General features: G+C 46.4%; 1 protein-coding gene across 1 annotated transcript in view; it reads right to left on the minus strand.

Moving 5' to 3' along the window:
- ABCA4 (ATP binding cassette subfamily A member 4) overlaps positions 1-18,297 on the minus strand; it is a 123,591-nt gene that overhangs the window by 4,849 nt on the left and 100,445 nt on the right. The window contains exons 39-49 of the mRNA XM_004752571.3: positions 16,402-16,525; positions 15,923-16,052; positions 13,348-13,468; positions 12,835-12,897; positions 11,512-11,618; positions 8,723-8,864; positions 5,844-5,978; positions 4,957-5,060; positions 4,768-4,860; positions 2,646-2,895; positions 1,231-1,317 (exon numbers count right to left, since the gene is read on the minus strand). Of these exons, the coding sequence (XP_004752628.2) occupies positions 1,231-1,317; positions 2,646-2,895; positions 4,768-4,860; positions 4,957-5,060; positions 5,844-5,978; positions 8,723-8,864; positions 11,512-11,618; positions 12,835-12,897; positions 13,348-13,468; positions 15,923-16,052; positions 16,402-16,525 (1,356 nt within the window). The remainder of the gene's footprint in view (positions 1-1,230; positions 1,318-2,645; positions 2,896-4,767; positions 4,861-4,956; positions 5,061-5,843; positions 5,979-8,722; positions 8,865-11,511; positions 11,619-12,834; positions 12,898-13,347; positions 13,469-15,922; positions 16,053-16,401; positions 16,526-18,297) is intronic.

Genomic DNA, 18,297 nt, shown 5'->3' on the forward strand with positions numbered 1-18,297 from the left:
GATTTTGTACATTAATGCTTATTGGAGAAATGCCTTGATTTTATTCTCTATGCAATTTTGGACAGAATAGCTGAATTAATCTGTCCCCTTAAAATCCCAAGCTTTGGCACCTGGCTGGTTCAGTCAGTAGAGCATGTGACCCTCAATCTCAGGGTCATGAATTCAAACCCACATTGGTCCTGAAGCCTACTTACAAATTTTTAAAAAAATTCCCTGGTATAAGCCAAGGTGCTTAGACAGTGCTTCTTCCAGTGCTTTCTCTAGTGCTCTCTGTCTGGGGAACTGGGGTGGGGTAGACATGCTCCTTACATGGAGCACAATGCCAGGGATGGATCTTGGAAGCACCTATCCCAAGAGTTATCACAGGCCAGGATACACATTTCTTATTGCTTCTTCCTTCACCACCTTGAGATTTTTAAAAATCAATTAATTTTTAAAGTAATCTCTATACCCAGTGTGGGGCTTGAACTCACAACCCCACGATCAAGAATAGAATGCTCCACCAACTGAGTCAGCAAGGCACCCCTTGATATTTTTATACAGAAAAATAAGTTCTCTTCCTAAAACAGACAATAATCTTTTCTCTAACCAAATATGTCCACCATTGAAATGAAGTGCCAGTTAATCTCCTTCCTTTAAACTCAAATATACAGCCAAAAACATAAATGTCAAGTATCCTAACAACCCAAACATTGTAATACTCTCTCTTATTTTCCCTGCTTCATATTTCTAAATCTCTTTTTAAAAAAATACTTTATTTATTTATTTGACAGACAGAGATCACAAGTAGGCAGAGAGGCAGGAAGGGAAGCAAGCTCCCCGCCGAGCAGAGAGACTGATGCGGGGCTCCATCCCAGGACCCTGGGATCACGACCTGAGCCAAAGGCAGAGGCTTTAACCCACTGAGCCACCCAGGGCCCCCCCTGCTTCATATTTCCAAAACCAAGTCTTTTCACTATAAGAAAAGCATGTGGGAAAGTTCTCAAAAATGCTGTCCCACACCACCTAGATAGCTTCTTGATTATAAAAGGAACCTCCACAACTACTGACTGAACAGTCCCTCAGCACAGAAGTGGTGGGGAGCAGCAGGAATGTGGTGGGGATGTGGTATGGGGGGGGACTCTCTGTGGGAGGCATATCTGGACCTTGGGGTCCCTCAGACCCAGCGTACCAGTCCCTGAGCTGAGGATCTGCCTCAGAGAGTGGACTGTGAAAGAGGAGCAGGAGTACCTTGGCTTGTCGGCTGGCTCCGGCGGCTCGGGGGTGCAAAGGGAGGTCATGAATTTCAGTCTGCTGTTTAGCAAAATTCACAAATACCTGGAGACAAAAGTAGGAGAGCAAGAGTAGGTAGATGTTCCCAGAAAAATGGTATCCTTGACCCATCCACCCACCCACTTTCTGTCTGTATTCTACAGTTAATGTATGGCCCTGCTAGAGCAGCTCTGTCCTGCAGGAGGGGAGAGTGGCCCACCCACAAAGCCTAGCCACCCATGCCCAGGATAGGCTCGTTTCTTAGAATTCTGCGCTGAGTCAAAGGAATTCCCATGGGAAGATTCAGAGGACTCCAGGTAGATTCTCAGCTAGCAGCATCCTCCTAACCCTCTAAAGAAACTGAAAACAAAAAAGCAAAAACAGAAGAGGAGTCCAATCTCCCCTCTTTTCTGTTCTTTATTCAATGTGCGCTATGGCTATGATTCCTGCTCCAGCCTTCACCTGCTGGCAAAAAGGTACTGGTGAGCCAGCTCCTCAGAGGGTATATGGAGACTTGCCTATTCCCACTGCTTTATTAAGCTGCCTTAAGGATGTTTATTCAAAACAAACCAAATGGCAACAACAGTAACCCCCCAGAAACAACTCAAATGTCCAAATGGGCGAATGGATAAACAAACATGGTATATACATATAGTGGAATATGACTCAGCCTTTATAAGAATATTCTGACACATGCTACAACGTCAATGAACGGAGGACATTATGTTAAGGGAAATAAGCTAGACACAAAAGGACAAATACTATATGATTCCACTTACATAAGGTATGTGTAGTAGTCAATAGAAAGTAGGACAGTAGTTACCAGGGCCTGGAGGAGGTGGTTAATGGGGAATTCTTGTCTAATGGATATACAGTTTCAGTTTGGGAAGATAAAAATTTCTGGAGATGGTGATCCATTTCACAATATGTGACTATACTCAATGCCACTGAATTGTACACTTAAGAATAGTTATTTATGTTATATATACTTTGCCATAATAAGAAAAAAAAGTGATCACATTAAATACCCCGATTCATGGCACACAGGCTTTTCAAAAATCCCTGAACTGAAATGAATGGGTGCATTTGATTGTATGAAAATTAAGCATCGATAACATTGATCTGAAAAGGAAAAAAAAAAAGAGCCACTACCACCAACCAGGAAGAATGAAAAAAGATCATAGTATAGTGGGGAAGGATGATGTAAAGTCAATGAAATTTGCTGATGACTAAAATATTGTTGGAAAACAATTTTGGATCTGCCAAGCTTTACCCTAATGGATGGAGGCACCAGAGCATGAAAAATAAGGCGTGTGGCGCCAGCACTCATGTGGCTTCCAGCCCAGACTGTGTGCAGCCCCCTGCCACACACACGGGGCCGGCGGGCAACCTGCCTGGTCCAGCGTGGTCTGCGTGACGGAGTACTCCTCGATGAGCAGGCTGTCCTTGTGGGAGATGAGCAGCCGGAAGATGCGGGCCAGGGAGGAGGAGGAGACCTGGAACTGGAGCATGTTGTAGTGGCGCTCCCGCTGCACGCTGCCTGGGAAGTTCCCCTGGAAAAACTGTTCCACCGGATTCAGGTCGGGAAGCAAGTCTTCCTTTGGGGATCTGATCTTCATCGTGACAATGTAGCCATCTCCAAACCTAGGTGACATGCAGGGTAGCCCGGCACGGGCCTGTTAGTAGCTGGGTCTAAGGCAATTCCAAAATAAGGAAGAGATTCATCAAAAATATTGAGGATGATAGGCCCATACTATAGAACCTGTGTGCATGTTTAACACTAGGAGGAAAAAACCTGTGATAGTTCCCAGAAAAAAATAGTCTGGTATTAGTCTGTAGAGGTCCAAATGTCTGTGTGGTGAAGTGAGTCATCAGACCTGTGTCACAGCTTCCTGGGTCCAACTCCTGTAGACATGGATGCTCCCTGCTCCTTTCCCTCCCATTTACCTGCTGAAGCCAAAGGTGGATTTAGCCCCTTGTGGAGATCACAACCTGCCCACAAAGGCCTCTGGAACTAGTATTTACTCAGTAATGGAAAGGCTGCCTCCTTCTTCAAAGAGATCCCCAGGAGGGCACCAAGACTTGAGAAGCAGCACTTCCCTGTGGAAATTTCCAGAACAAGTGGGAGCTGCTAGGGTCAGGACCCTCAACTCTTCCCCTTTCTGTGTTAGTTATAATTTACCTCCATGCTCTCTCTATGACCAAGGGTTGTTCCCCTCTACAATAAAATATCTTTCCTTGCAGCTCTGGAAAACTGACTGCCCCTCCACATGGGAGATATTCCCTTCTTACCTGCTCTACCATGAGGATACTGATCAGAGGGAAAACAATGGGGAATCCATCCATGTCTTCTGCCGTTGGACCCAGGAAGCTCTGCTATGGCTCTGGCGACCTTGTATGCTGAGGTGGATGTCAGTCCCTCTAGATATTTGTGCAGCGTCACTCAAATGCTGCTAACCTACTAGACCTTCCTCTCGATCACTCATCTGCCCTGATGCATACGAAGGATGATGTGTCTTGGGTAACAGTTCCATGGGTACAAGACTAAGCATTTTGGCCTCAGTAAGGTAGGTTATGTACTGTTCTTTTTACCATCGAGCACAGCGACTTTTATATTCTGGGCTCTTAAAAAGCGTTTGTTTAATAACTGAGTAATAACTACGAATCCACCCTTCCTAGTTTATCAAGTGTATCAGAATGCAAGGAAGCATGGCATTATTATCATAACCTTATTTTAGCTGATTAATTGTTGTTTGGGGACATAAACTATTATAAATAATTCATTGTTTATGACAGTTTACAATTTATGGGGACAGGGTAATCCTACTGAAGAACACTGGCATTGTTGGTTGACATATACTTCATGGTCACTTCTCAAACTCAAAAGCATAAACATGTCTTAAAGGAAAACTGATTCTCGGGCTATTTGGTCTCCTAATGATCCCTATTTTGGTCATGGATTCTTTTTTTTTTTTTTTTTAAAGATTTTATTTATTTGACACAGAGAGAGAGATCACAAGTAGGCAGAGAGGCAGAAAGAGAGAGAGAGGGAGAAGCAGACCCCCTTCTGAGCAGAGAGCCTGATGCAGGGCTCAATCCAGGACCCTGGGATCATGACCTGAGCCGAAGGCAAGAGGCTTTAACCCACTGAGCCACCCAGGTGCCCTTGGTCATGGGTTCTTATTAAATAGGCCATAGGTGCTGGATCCATTGGGATAAGTGGTGGGATAATGAGGCTGTGGTAGTGACCCTTCCTCATTCCAGGCCCAATCAGAACCCCTTCTGGAGACTCAGGGATTCCTCAACTGCAGGCAATTAGCCCAACCTAGAGAAGTTTCTTTCAGCACAGCAGCTTTTTCTGTCTGCTATTGTGACACAAGGCCCAGACCACATGCTTCTGCCCACATGATAAGGGGAGCAGGACCCTCCCAAATGTCAGTAGAGAGCACAGGGCCTTGTAGACATCCTCTCTCACCAAAGAAGGTAACAAAGGTGACCCCCAGCATATATCCTTACTTGCACTTGAGGTGCTGAATGGTGCCCAGACACTGAAAGGTGCCCTTTACCATGATGGCCAGTCGGGTACACAGAGCCTCACATTCTTCCATGCTGTGGGGCAGGAGAGAGGAAGTAAGCAGGAGCAGGGGTGTGCGGAGCCTTCCACTCTGCCCACCTGTTATACCCCAGCCCCGGGGAATCTCTTGCCTGTGGGATGTAAGGACCACAGCTCTCCCTTCTCTGATGATGCTCACAATGGTGTTCCACAACATGCGGCGTGCCTGGGGGTCCATGCCTGTGGTGGGTTCATCCTGTGGGGAGGAAGAGAGGGGAGGGAGCTAGGCTTGGAGCCTGCCTCTTCTGGTTATTGTACCCTCCATGGCTGCCCCCCTCTAAGCAGTTCTGCTCTCTGGCAGACAATACACAAAGTGCCTCCCCAAGTGGGCAAGATTTGGGGAACCCAGGCTTCGGGTAGGGAAAGCAGGGGATCAACCAGGAGAGTAAAGAGACATTATGCATATCCATTGACCCCCTTCAGCCCACGAATGGGTTAAGATTAAGACAATGGCAGAATTATCTCAAAAATGAAAAAACCAACAACCTTATACATACACTTGTAAGGAGGCCGAGACATAGCCCAGGTGACTTCTATGAGTCGCCTCCCAGCCCTGCAGCCCATGTCCTCATAAACCCCTGACTGCACCGGCACAAGGGCCTTGGGTGTGGTGCAGCTCCAGTGAGAATCACACAAGCCTTTGATCCATGCCAGTGTTCTTGCCCACTCTGTATCCTGAAGAGACATCCTCTAGCAGTAGTAATTTCTGACCAGAGGGGCTAAACTTCCCTGCTATGAGCCTGTGGGCCCACAAGACACCTCCCAGGGGCTCAGCGTGAGAATATGTTATGACTCCTGTTGTCCCCAAGAGTTGTGAACCAAACACTGGCTTGATGTGCTCAAAACAAGCAGTACAGGAAACAGTCTAGACGAAAACAGATCACTGTGTTTTCTAAATCTGCTGGCCTAATCACAGAGGTGCAGCTCTTGGTTCAAGCCCTTAGGATCATCTATCCCCACGAGTCCTGGTGACCCTCACCAGCAGCACCAGAGGCGGGCAGCCCATCAGTGCGATGGCTGTGGAGAGCTTCCGCTTGTTGCCTCCGCTGTAGGTGCCGACCAGGCGGTCTGCATAGAGAGACAGGCCCAGGCTCTGAATACTCCAGTTTGCCACCTAGGGAAGAGGAAGAAAACCCATTGTGAAAAGAAAAACAAGCGAACATCCACCAATTCAAAGTCTTAGGCTCCCAGATCTCACTTTAGGACAACAGACACAGCTAGGCTGACATACGGAGGTTCAGGGGGTTCATGGGCTTCAGGGGCCAGACGTCTCCTTTCCATACTGTGCCTTACATCGCAGTGTGGCTTGGTACAGTCCCCAGAGAAATGACCTTCAGCCTTACAAAGAGCAAGATAGTGCTTCTCACCCACTGTCCCAGACTACGGGTAAGGGTGGAAGAGTCCCAGGGTCTGTTGGTGGGTCTCAGACCCATTGCTTCCACCCTTCAACAGGATCATACTTGAAGTCTCGTGCATCTAATATGTACTTATCGAGCCCTGCTATGAGTCAGGCACTGCACTAGGCCCTGGAATAATGTTGAACATAGCCTTGCTGTTGTACTCACAGATGGGAGTGGGAGATGACACACAATCGAAATAATGACAGATTATAAAAGTGCTTTGAGAAAAATCAGTGGAAATGATGGCAAAGAATACTGTGTAGGGGAGTGTGGGGTGGGGGAGCGCATGCACAAAAAGAAAACTAGAGAAGTCTTTGGAGACAAGCCTACCAGGCTTCTGCCTTCTGTACTTACTATATCTCTGCCTGAAATGTTCTTCCCCTAGCCATCCCCATGACTCCCTGTCAGTTCCTTTAGGTCTTCATTCAGAGGTCACTTCCTCTGTGATGCTGGCCCTATGCCACCCTATCTAAAAATCTCCCCTACTTTATTTTTCCCCTACTGACTTTTCATTTGCAAATGTACTGTATATTTTACTTACTTATCTATTTAGTATCTGTCCTTCCCATTAGAATGTAAGCTTTGCTTTTAACTTCTTACTTGGAATAGTTTCCAGCTTACAGGAATGTTTAAAAATAAGAATAATACAAAAATATTCATAAACACTTTACTCTCTTTTTCTCTCTCCCTCTTATGCATGTGTGTGTGCACATGTGCATACATATACACATATATGATTTTTTCAGAGCCATTCAAGGTAAGTTATATATCATAACCCTTTATTCCTATTCTCTTCTCCTGAGAAGAGAAATACTCTTACATAACTGCTGTGCAGTTATCAATGTCCCTAAATTTAACATTGTTCTGATACTGTCCTCTGATCTGTTCTTCATAGTCTGGTTTTGCCAACTGGTCCAATGGTGGCCTCATGGCATTATTTTCTGTCCAGTACAGGAAGCAGTCTAGTGTCCATACTCAGTCACTGTGTCTGCTTAGCTCCTGTGATCAGGAACATTTCCATAGTCTCTCTTTGTCTTTTGTGACTTCGATAACTTTGAAGAGTATGGCCCCAATATATTTTTTTTTAATAGAATGCTCCTTTGGAGTTTGTCTGATGTTTTCTCATGACAAGATTCAGGTTATATGTCCTTGGTCAGAATATCCTGTGTTGTGTCCTTCTCACGGTATCACCTCTAGGGTCAGGACATGTCTAAGCACCTCTTATAAGGAATGTTAATTCTGATCACCCAATTAAGGTGCTGTCTAATTTCTTCATTGTGAAATTATGATGCTTCTCTCTCACAACCAATAAGCAATCTATGGGAGATACTTTCAAGCTCTATAAATATCTTGATTTATCAACCATGAATGATGCTTGTGCAATCCAATCTTTACTATGATCACTACAAAATGATTTTTCAACTCTAGAATTTCTTCCACCCTAATTAGTTGGCTCTCAGCACCTGTGTGTAGGTAAGAACCATCCCTTTTCTCTTATTTATCTATTTACCAGTATAGAGTTATAAATTCCTCTGTTTCCCCCAATGTCTTATAATTTATCATGGTGTTTATTGTTTTGATGTTCTAACTGTACCCTGTTTGGCTATTGGGAACCCCTTTAAGATGGCTTCTGCCTAGCTCCGACATACTTCTTTTTTTTTTTTTTTTTTTAAGCACTTTACTTTCTGACATAATAAGATGTTTCAGGCTCATTTTATACCTATACTGTCCCAGCTGTGGAATTTGTCATTGCAATAGTGTTACAGTAGCACTGCATGGTGTCAGATGGGAGCTACACTCTGGAGGGCATAGCATAATGCATGGAGTTGTCAAATCATGTTACAACCTTCTGGCTAATGTCACATTGTATGTCAACTATACTTCAGTAGAAAATAGTGGGGGAGAAAAGTAAAATTCAGCCCGTGTTCTTTAGCCCTTTGCTTTTTTTTACTTAACAATAACTCTAGGAAATAACTCCCTATCAGTTCACAGAGATTTTCTGTGTGTGTGTGTGTGTGTGTGCGTGTGTGTGTGTGTAACAGCTGCGTATGACTTTCTTATGTACATGGAGCATAAATGAGTCAACCAATCTCCTATGCTTGAGTATTTAGGTAATTCCCAATGTTCTGTGACTACGAATGTGATGAAGAAGCTGTTCATGTATGTGTATTTTGCACTGTGGGAGGGTGTATCTTTGGGTAAATTCCCAGAAGTGAGATTGCTGAATCCAAGGGTAAATACATACATTGCTTTGTTAGATAGGAAGACAGGGATTTTCTTGTTTTGTTTACTGCTATTCACCCAAATATAGCAGTATTTGGCATACAGTAGACACTCAAAAAGCATGTGTTGAATGGACAGCATGTTTCAGCTTTCCCATCCCCAAATAAATTCACTCCCATGAAAAAGGCTTAGGAATTACCAAACTCCTGAATGGCTACAAGAAACCATTTTTTACCCTCTCAATTTCATCTGCTGGTACACCTCGAAGCCGGGCATAAAGGTAAAGATGTTCTCGCCCTGTAAGCAGGTCATCGATTGCATCAAACTGAGGACAGTAGCCCATATTTTGATGGACGTCAGATATATTGGTTAAAATACTGCAAGAAGAAAAAGGAATCAGCAAGTTTTCTTCAAACGGGTTGGGGGTGGTGACAACAGAACTGAGGCTGGAGAGCTTCTGTCAATGGGATACACAAGCTACCTCTTCTATTCTGCTTTGCTTCACAAATGTGCAAAACATTTATAATTCAAAGCTGGGGCCCTTTGGTTAGAAACTGATGAACTTCTGGAATTCTGAGCATTGAATCCAATAGATCTTTGCAAGTTTCTCTTTCTAGGATAAACTGAATCTCTGTTACCCAAGTCAGCTTTAGTTTTGGAGTGGGTCACCTCATATGTGGATTTAAAAACAAAGGGAAGGGCGCCTGGGTGGCTCAGTGGGTTAAGCTGCTGCCTTCGGCTCAGGTCATGATCTCAGGGTCCTGGGATCGAGTCCCACATCGGGCTCTCTGCTCGGCGAGGAGCCTGCTTCCTTCCTTTCCTCTCTCTCTCTCTGCCTGCCTCTCTGTCTACTTGTGATCTCTCTCTGTCAAATAAATAAATAAAAATCTTAAAAAAAAAAAAAACCTGTACCTTTAAAAAAAATAAATAAATAAAAAAATAAAAACGAAGGGAAGATCAGGCTTTAGAAAATGACCAGTGAGGGGTGCCTGGGAGGCTCTGTCCATTAAGCGTTTGACTTATGGTTTTGGCTCAGTTCATGATTTCGTGGATTTTGGGATCAAGGCCTGCATTGGGCTTCTTGCTCAGTGGGGAGTCTGTTTGAGATTCTCTCTCTCTCTCCCTTGCCCTCTGTCCCTCTCCCGTTCAGTGCGCACACACTCTCTCTCTAAAAGTAAATAAATCTTTAAAAGAAAAAAAAAAAAGAAAATGACCAGTGATTTCTGATCTCTTTCGGACATCTGGGACATAATCAGAGAAGATGCATGCACCCTTAAGGAAGTAAACTTCTCCATCTGGGGTTTTGGCAGAGATACAGTAAATGAAAGGGGAACCAGTCAGATTCGTACCCAGAGCAAGAGACTGGCAGGGAGCAGAGAGAAAGTGAATTGAGTTTATCAACTCCCCTTGACTGATAATGTTCTCCCTGACTAGAAAATACATTGCCTTGATGAAAAAATAAACTGTCAAATCTAGTCTAATCTCTCCCTGCTCCCCTGCTCCCCTTGTAGCTTAGGATCTATGCATAAAAGATGGGTGCGACAGGATGGGACAGAGAGACACCACGCAGCCCCCGCACTGTAATACAAAGTACTTCAGGTATGGCTGGACCAGTTAAAGCCATCCAGGGAAGCAAGGAGAGTATTTTTCCAAATTCATGGGAGCTTGTCCTACCAGAGGAACCCAATCCTGCATCTTAAACTTACAGCTGTGTTCCAGTTTTCACTTCATCTAGCTTCTGTCTTCTAGGCATCAGGCTGTGTCTTACTTGGACTGTCGTCTGATGTCTTAAGGAAAATCCCATTATATCCTCCTGCCTGCTATCCCTTGGTCCCCCAAGATTCCTTTTGTTACCCCTGTCAAGTTACTTGCTTGGTTGCAGGCTAAGCTGGATCTACAGATCAGACCGACTCAGCCATGGCCTGGCTTTACCCCTGCTTGTTCCTCTGCTCTAGACCCAATAGGGATGGCTGGGGAAGGCCGAAGAACCAAAGTCATCTGGTCTGAGCCATGTCCAGTGGGCCTTCAGCCATGTTGCTGAGCATGGGTCCCAGGTGGGGGAAGGAGGCCCCTGTCAGGCACATGCTGAGCAGAAGTCAGCACTGCCTAACTCTGCTTATAAATTGAGGCGGAGTGTTTGTCTGGGCACATCTGATGCCTGTGAGCTCTGCTGTTCAGGGAGCAGCCTGGAAAGTGACAAACAGTGTAGTCTCGTATTCTTGATCCTGTGCCATAGAGGACCAGTTTGTTTACGCAAACCTTGTTCCGGAGAGCAGCAGGCACCCTCCGGAATCCAAGGACACATGCCAGTTTTCCCTTTATAAAGGCTCCTTGGCCTGGTAAAGCCAAGCACTGGTACAAAAACAGCCCAATCAGACTAAAGCCCCTGAAGTTTCTTAAACCAACCCCCATCTAGAAACTCGATCCAGAGAAAGGGTACTTCCCCACAGGGGTTCTTAATCTGGGAAAAAAGTGAACTTTTTGCAAAAATGTAGAAAATGTATGGAGGGAAATAATGGGGGATAATGGTGTGTGCATGTGTGTGTATGTGTGTATTTTTAAGACTTTTTCTTTTTTTAAGTAATCTCTACACCCAATGTTGTGCCTGAACCCACAACCCCAAGATCAAGAGTCACATGCTCTACTAAATGAGCCAGCCAGGTGCCCCAATAATGGTCTATATATTTATGAAGAAAGCGCAAATGTCCATCAGACATTTAAAGGAGTCTATAACCTCAAAAAGACTAAGAACCCATGACATAGTGCTTCCCAGAAGTTTCCAAGAATCCATGCTTACAGGGGGCATGTCTTAACAATCACAATTCAATTCAATTTCCCAGAAAGTCTACATCTGGTACATTTTGGACCATGCTCTCTGGGAGGCCTACTCCTCTGCACAGATCTGCCAAGCTCTAAGGATCATCCTTATTACAGGGTCTGATGTTCACTCTCCTTATGCTGGAACAGGAACATGGCTCAGGACCTGTGAGAGACACCCCAAGACAGGAAGAGCAGGACACTCACCTCTTGCCTGCTATAGTTGCGTCACCAGAGGTCACTGTGGTGTCTCCAGTAAGCATCTTGAATGTGGTTGTTTTGCCAGCTCCATTCACTCCCAGAAGACCGAAGCACTATAGGAGAACATATAAACTGGCCTCATCCTACAACCCAAGCAGCCCAGGGAGTGGGGACTGTGAGGCCCTAGGGCAAGTGTGTGGGTAGATGGGAAACACTTTCAACTTGGGCTGCCATAACGAAGACCACTAGCCATGTGTGGTACAGGCTAGCAGAATTTGCCACCTCAGGATATGCCACTTTAGTCTCAGGATGCTTTTGAGCTGAAGGCAATTAAGGAGCAGCAGATATAAGAAAAGCTCTTTGGGGGCACCTGGGTGGCTCACTCAGTTAAGTGTCTGTCTTCAGTTCAGGTCATGATTCCAGGCTCCTGTGATGGAGGCCTGTGTCGGGCTCCCTAGTTGGCAGGGGTCTGCTTCTCCCTCTCCTGTTTCCCCTGCTTGTGCTCTCTTTCTAATAAATAAATAAAATCTTAAATAAAAAAAAGAAATTCTCCTGTGCCTCAAAGCACGACATAAATTTACAAGGTGTCCTCTCTTGCCCTCTCTAACAGGAAGAATAAAAGTTAATTGCCAGAAACAGCTTCCAAGCCTTAGCCTGGAGACAGCACCAGAGGAATCTACATAACAAACTACTCACCAGCCTTTATCTACTATTGGTTTCCCCCATATTTGCCTTTTCTATAATTCTCCAACCCCACTGACTCAAGGTCCTTTCCCTTTGTCTTGTCACTTTCCTAAAAATGTATCATTCCTTTGCTAAGATGCTATATAAGCCCAAGTTCTAACCACCTCTCCTGTCATTTATCTCTGATCATTCCCTAATAAATTTGTTTGTTTTTTTCTTCTTAATCAGTCCAATTTGCAGAGCTCTAAGCAGAGAACCCAGGAGGGTAGAGGAAAGAGGATTTTCCTTTCTTACAGTGACCACTGAGCGCTTGAAATGCATCTGGTCTGAACTGACATGTGCTATTATGTATAAAACACCCAGAATTTTGAAAACTTAAAGCAATAACAAAAAAAGAATGTAAAATGTTGCATCAGTAATTTTTTATATAAATTACATATTAAGGCAACAATACTTCAGATATATTAGGAAAAATAAATCATCAAGATTAATTTCACCTGTTTTTAAAAATTTTTTATTTTTTTACTTTTTTCATGTGGCTGCTAGAAATTTTAAAATGACCTCTGTGGCTGCCTCTGATTTCTTTGCAAGATCCCTGTCACAGCAGGGAGAAGCAGCACACACAGGAGTCTGCAGGGTACCCACCTCTCCAGGGCGTACGCCGACACACAGCCTGTCCACTGCTGGGCTGGAGGTGCCTGAATAAATCTGCAAGATGCAGAGAAACTGGACTGAGAACAGCGAGAGGGTTCGAGCGGGAAGGGAAGAGAGAGCAAAGGGTGGTTTAGGGGAGAACTACCGACACGAGGAGGTTACATAATGGCACGGGTGTTCAGAGAGGCGTTGTGAGCCCTGGGAAACCTTGAAGCTGACCCACCATGCAGAGACGGAAGGGGGAAGGGTGAGTGAGGCTCAGGTGTAGGGGCTCCCACGGAGGCCCTGTGCCAGAGCCCAAGATGAATACTGGGGTGAACGCACTGGAGTTAGGTGTTCTTGGAAGGCAAGCTATAACATAGCGATGACAATCTCACATAGAATTAGGAAAATGAATTGCTTGCATAGGCACATTGCTTAGTCTGCAAAAGGCAAATTACCATTGTACCATCTGTGGATCCAACTGGCACTTCCAGATTAACTCATCTGCACCTACTCCCTTACCTTGGTTAGTTCATTTAGCCTTAAGATATCAGTTTTATTTCCCCCACTAATGATTCTTTGTCTTTCTTCAGCCACATCGTCATCTTCATCTATGATGGGTTCCTTCGCAGGCTCGGCGATCCTAGAGGATGGAAGGGGAGAGGAATGGGTTGGCGTGCAGAGCGTACGCTTTCCAGTCCTGGTCTCCCCATGTGTGACCCTGGATGTGTCACTGAACCTCTCTAAACCTCACCTCCTTCAACCATATAGTAGGGAGAGGAAAAGAGTGTCTACCTCACAAGACTATGGAGATGAACTTGGCACAGCATGTGGCATGGAGTCAGAACTCAAAACCTGGCAACTGTTATCATTATTAAAACACTTCATCTATGGTAAGCACTCAGTAAACATCACCCGTCTCCCACTTATCTCTTGAACTAACTCCTCTCCCAACCATCTGATCAAGACTTGGTCCCTAGTACCTACTAGACTTCCCTGACTCCCAGCCTCTAGAGGCATGTCCAGGGCCTCAGCGTCCTCTTCCTTCTGCTCTGCCAAACAGAAGCCTCCCCAACCTTAAAAACACAGCATCTTCTCTGAAACCCTCCCTGACCACTTTGGCCTACAATCTCACTGGCCACTTCTTTTTTTTTTTTTTTAAGATTTTATTTATTTATTTGACAGAGAGAGATCACAGCAGGCAGAGAGGCAGGCAGAGAGAGGGGAAGGGAAGGAAGCAGGCCCCTGCTGAACAGAGAGCCCAATGCGGGACTCGATCCCAGGACCCTGAGATCATGACCTGAGCCGAAGGCAGCGGCTTAACCCACTGAGCCACCCAGGCACCCTCACTGGCCACTTCTAATTCATCATAAATCTTGTCTTGTCTACCATTTACCCAATCAACCTATTCTTCTCTACCCCCCAATGGCCCCTCTCCTATCCAGGCCACCACTGACTCTTGCTTGGGTGCCAAAATGGCCTCCTGTCTGGTCTCTCTCCTTCTAGACTGGGCAGATCATTCACCTGCCTGATTAAAACACTACAACAGCTCCCTGCTGCCTTCAGGCTTAAACTTGAAGTCCTCACCAAGGTAATGCGCATTTCAGGACTTGGCTCTCCCTACCTCTCCAGACTCCTCTCTCACCCCCTCACTTTTACCCTTCTGTGAACTCCCCACATGTTAGCATGTCCTCTACCAAAAACTCCCTTTCTTCTGCCCTTCTTTTTGCCTGTTTGTTGCCTCTCAGCATGAGCATGGCTGTGGTGAAGCCACAGATCGTGGAATACTTCTCTGGTGTGATTTCAGGCCTAACGTGGTAAGATGTGCTCAATTTTTTGACACCAGAGTCTGAAACTACTTAGTCTGTTTTGGTAAACAAGTCTGCCTTCTCCCTTCTATCCCAAGGTCTAAAAAGTGGCCAGAGCTGTAGAAGGAGGCCTGTGGGAGCTGAGGGTTCCACAGACATCACCCACCCCATCGTCCCCCATAATAGCACCACTTCCCGGTCACGTCATTTTATTCCAAGTGTGTTGATACCCATTATCTCGTTCAATCCTCCCAGCTACATCTGTTTCTGGTAACTCAGTTCCCTATGGATTAAAACCCAAACCAAGTCCTCCATATCTTTATTTATATGTAGCCAGACTCAGCCCAAGATGACAAAAGGATAAGACGCAAAACACTGTCTGGAAAAGCACACATCCCAAGGGCCCAGTGATCTGCAGTTGGGGGCCCTGGGCTAAGCCCTAGTGAAGGTCAGCCTGGATGGCAGAGGGACAGCCTTCTGGAAACCTGAGCGCTCATGTCAGAAGGAGGCAAGGCCTGGGTCAAGAAGCCAGGAAAAAATGGCACAACTGGGCTGGGTCACGGTTGGCAGTCACTGCCCCCGCTGCTCCCACCCAGAGGGGCACAATCCCTGCACCCACTCTTCACACTGCTCCTGGCTTCAGTCGCCCTGGTTGTCATCCTATGTTACTCCCTGTCCCCACTCTCATATCTCTAATTAGCAAAGGGGCCCACCTTGTCTGTTTTCTTGTGAACGCATAAATCTATTTCCCAGTACTTTGGATCTCCCTTGTCATCATCTGTAAGATGATTATCCAACTTAAAAGGAGTATCTGTTAATGAGGTGAGAGGTTTTAAATATTAGTGAATGAAATGAAAAACTATATTTTAGGGGCTCCTGGGTGGCTCAGTGGGTTAAAGCCTCTGCCTTCGGCTCAGGTCATGATCCCAGGGTCCTGGGATCGAGCCCCACATCAGACTCTCTGCTCCGCAGGGAACCTGCTTCCTCCTCTTTCTCTGCCTGCCTCTCTGCCTACTTGTAATCTCTGTCAAATAAATAAATAAATAAAATTTTTTTTAAAAAGCTGTATTTTAAATACTTTCAAGCTTAGATTCTTCCAAGTTCCAAAGTACCTATTTTAGTGTCTCTGTCCTCGTGTTATTCAGAATAAGCCAGCCTTTAAGGGTATAGAGAACCATTGTGGAGAGGGGCTGGTGAGGAAAGAGAGGACTGCATGGATATGAAGCCAAGTCCCTGGACAGATGCAAGACGCTGCCCTCAGCAGCCTTAGGGCAGCGGCCTGAACATACCATCGGGTGAGGAAGAAGTGGTGCTGAATGAGGAGAGTCAGGAGGAAGTACACCACCCCTTCTGCAGCCATGGCAACCAGGTTCTTCCCAATCAGGTCCCACTGGAATGGGTTTGTGGAGTGCTCCTCACCTGCGGACAGGAATGAAGTCCATTCAGCTGCCCCAGTTGCCCCCCAGAGACCTGGTCATACCGTTTGGCCCAGCTGGACCAGGCCTGATGCAAAGGAGTAAGCGACAGCTGGACCCAGGCCCCAGCTCAGTTGCTCTAGTCAGAGCAGAGAAGAGTTGGAGCCTGCTCCTGACATCTCCTATGGCTCCTCAGCCACAGAGACAGAAGCGATTGATCCCTTGTGGGCAGAAGTATACTCCCAGACCCACCAGGTGTCCCCCTGCTCTAGCCCAGGCTTCAGGTCTGGCATAGGAACTCCCCCGGCAGCCCGCCCCTGCGCAGAGGATCTGGGGCCTCGAAGGCCACCCACCAAACCGGGCGTAGACATCTGTCACGGCCTGGCTCAGCGCCAGGTCAATGAGGCCCCGGCCCAGGCAGAAGTGGGGGAAGATAATGAGCAGCTTCCTCAGCATGGCATTGAATCTGAGCAGTGTCTGAAACACAGAAAAACAGGGCAGTCAGCTGTGGGGACTGACCCTACCTGCCCCTCCTAAGCAGGGTGGGGCCTGGAGGCCCTCGTTGGGCAGGACCAGGGTGAGGCCTACAGATGGAGGGGGCCTAGCAGTCAGACTGGCCGCAGGAAGGATCTGTCACGCACATATGGAGGTTCTAGAATACTCGCAGGAGGGGCCACTAGGCAGACAGCCTGCCTGGGGAGCTGTCACGGCAGACTCACTTATACACCAGCCCTCCAAGGCATTTGCTCCTGGGAGAAGCAGCAGCTGCTGGGAGTGCAGCCCAGGCTTTTCCTCCTATGGTGCAGCTGTGAGCTGTGATGAGCTTCTGAGGCTCTTGCATCTGGTCTTAGCCCTGCTTGTGCTAGAGGGGAGAGGGGCCCTGTGTGTCTTCCGGCTCTGCTTCTCAGCTCCCACAGGACAGCTAGGTGTCTGTGGCTGTTGCCAGTAGAAAAATGGAACGGGGACTCTCTGGTGTGTGTGTTGAGTTGGGGGAACTTGTTTTCAGGTGGTCAGATGGTGGTTGCTACTTTAGCCCAACAGTGTTGGCCAGAGCCTCCCCCAAGAGGGCAGAGGCTGCCCATTAATCTGCACCCCACACCCCTGCCACTACAGCACAACTGGCTTCCTTCTGGCCCACACACCTTTGCTCACATGACCTCTCTTGCTCCCCTCTCCATGCACAGTGCTCCCCCTCCTCCCAGCACAGTGCTTTTTTGCCTTTAGGCCTTTGTGCCCCTAGCTTCTATTAATGACTCCTATTAGGAAAGAATGCTCTCTCCCCATCCAAAGATTCCAGAACTTTGGAAAGCTAGCTGGAGCAATGCCTGGGTAGCTCAGTCCATTAAATATCCAGCCCCTGGTTTTGGCTTAGGTCACGAAGTCAGGGTCTTGAGATTGAGCCCTACTTCAGGCTGTATGCATAGAGTGGAGTCTGCTTGAGATTCTCTCTCCCTTTCCCAAATAAATAAATAGAATCTTAAAAAAAAAAAAAAAAACCTAGCTCAAATAATCCCTTCTCTCAAAAGCCTTTTCAGATTTCTATGTAAAATACCTACTTCTCTCTGATAGTATCTACAACACTGTCACAGGGTTAAGTACTTCTTACTTTGCCCGCTGTCCCTGCTAGCCACTGGTCTCTGAAGGATAGGGACTGGGTCCTAATTATTTTGGAGGATAGGGGCTGGGTCCTCCTTACTCAATGATTAGCTCATAGGAGGCACCTCATTATTTATTAAATGGGCTAATAAAATCCTTCTTATTCCAGGCCAGGCTCAACGGAATTTCCTCTGCATGGATTCTCCTGAGCCCTGTAGCCTAGCACTTTAGCTCATTCTTATCTGCAGTGTTTTATCTGTCTCCTTCCCTTGCTCTTCTATCACATGCTGTCTTATGGAATGCCAGGTACTACGGTTTATATTGGTTCCTAGCTTGGGGCACAGGTCCTTTCTAGACTGGCCTGGGAGTTCCTGTAGGGTAGGATAAGCAGCTCACATGGGTTTACGCCTGCACCATCATTATGTGGTGTTCACCTAGCTGATGCCTCTTGATTCGGTGGGGACAGCAGCTCTGGGACCTGGGACCTCCAGAGGCATAGCAGAATCTCTGCAGCATCTGCCTCTCTGAGGACTTACAAGAAAATAAGCAGCTTTTCTGCAGGGGAAGGGGATGTGCTCCAGAAATGTCAGCTAGATGAGTGTAGCCCTCAGCAGGGAGAGTGTTTTGAGCTTACTCTTTAATTTTTCTGAAGT

Source organism: Mustela putorius, unplaced genomic scaffold (genome assembly GCF_011764305.1).
Source record: "Mustela putorius furo isolate JIRA1106 unplaced genomic scaffold, ASM1176430v1.1 tig00003853_pilon_pilon_pilon, whole genome shotgun sequence".
Classification (NCBI taxonomy): domain Eukaryota; kingdom Metazoa; phylum Chordata; class Mammalia; order Carnivora; family Mustelidae; genus Mustela; species Mustela putorius.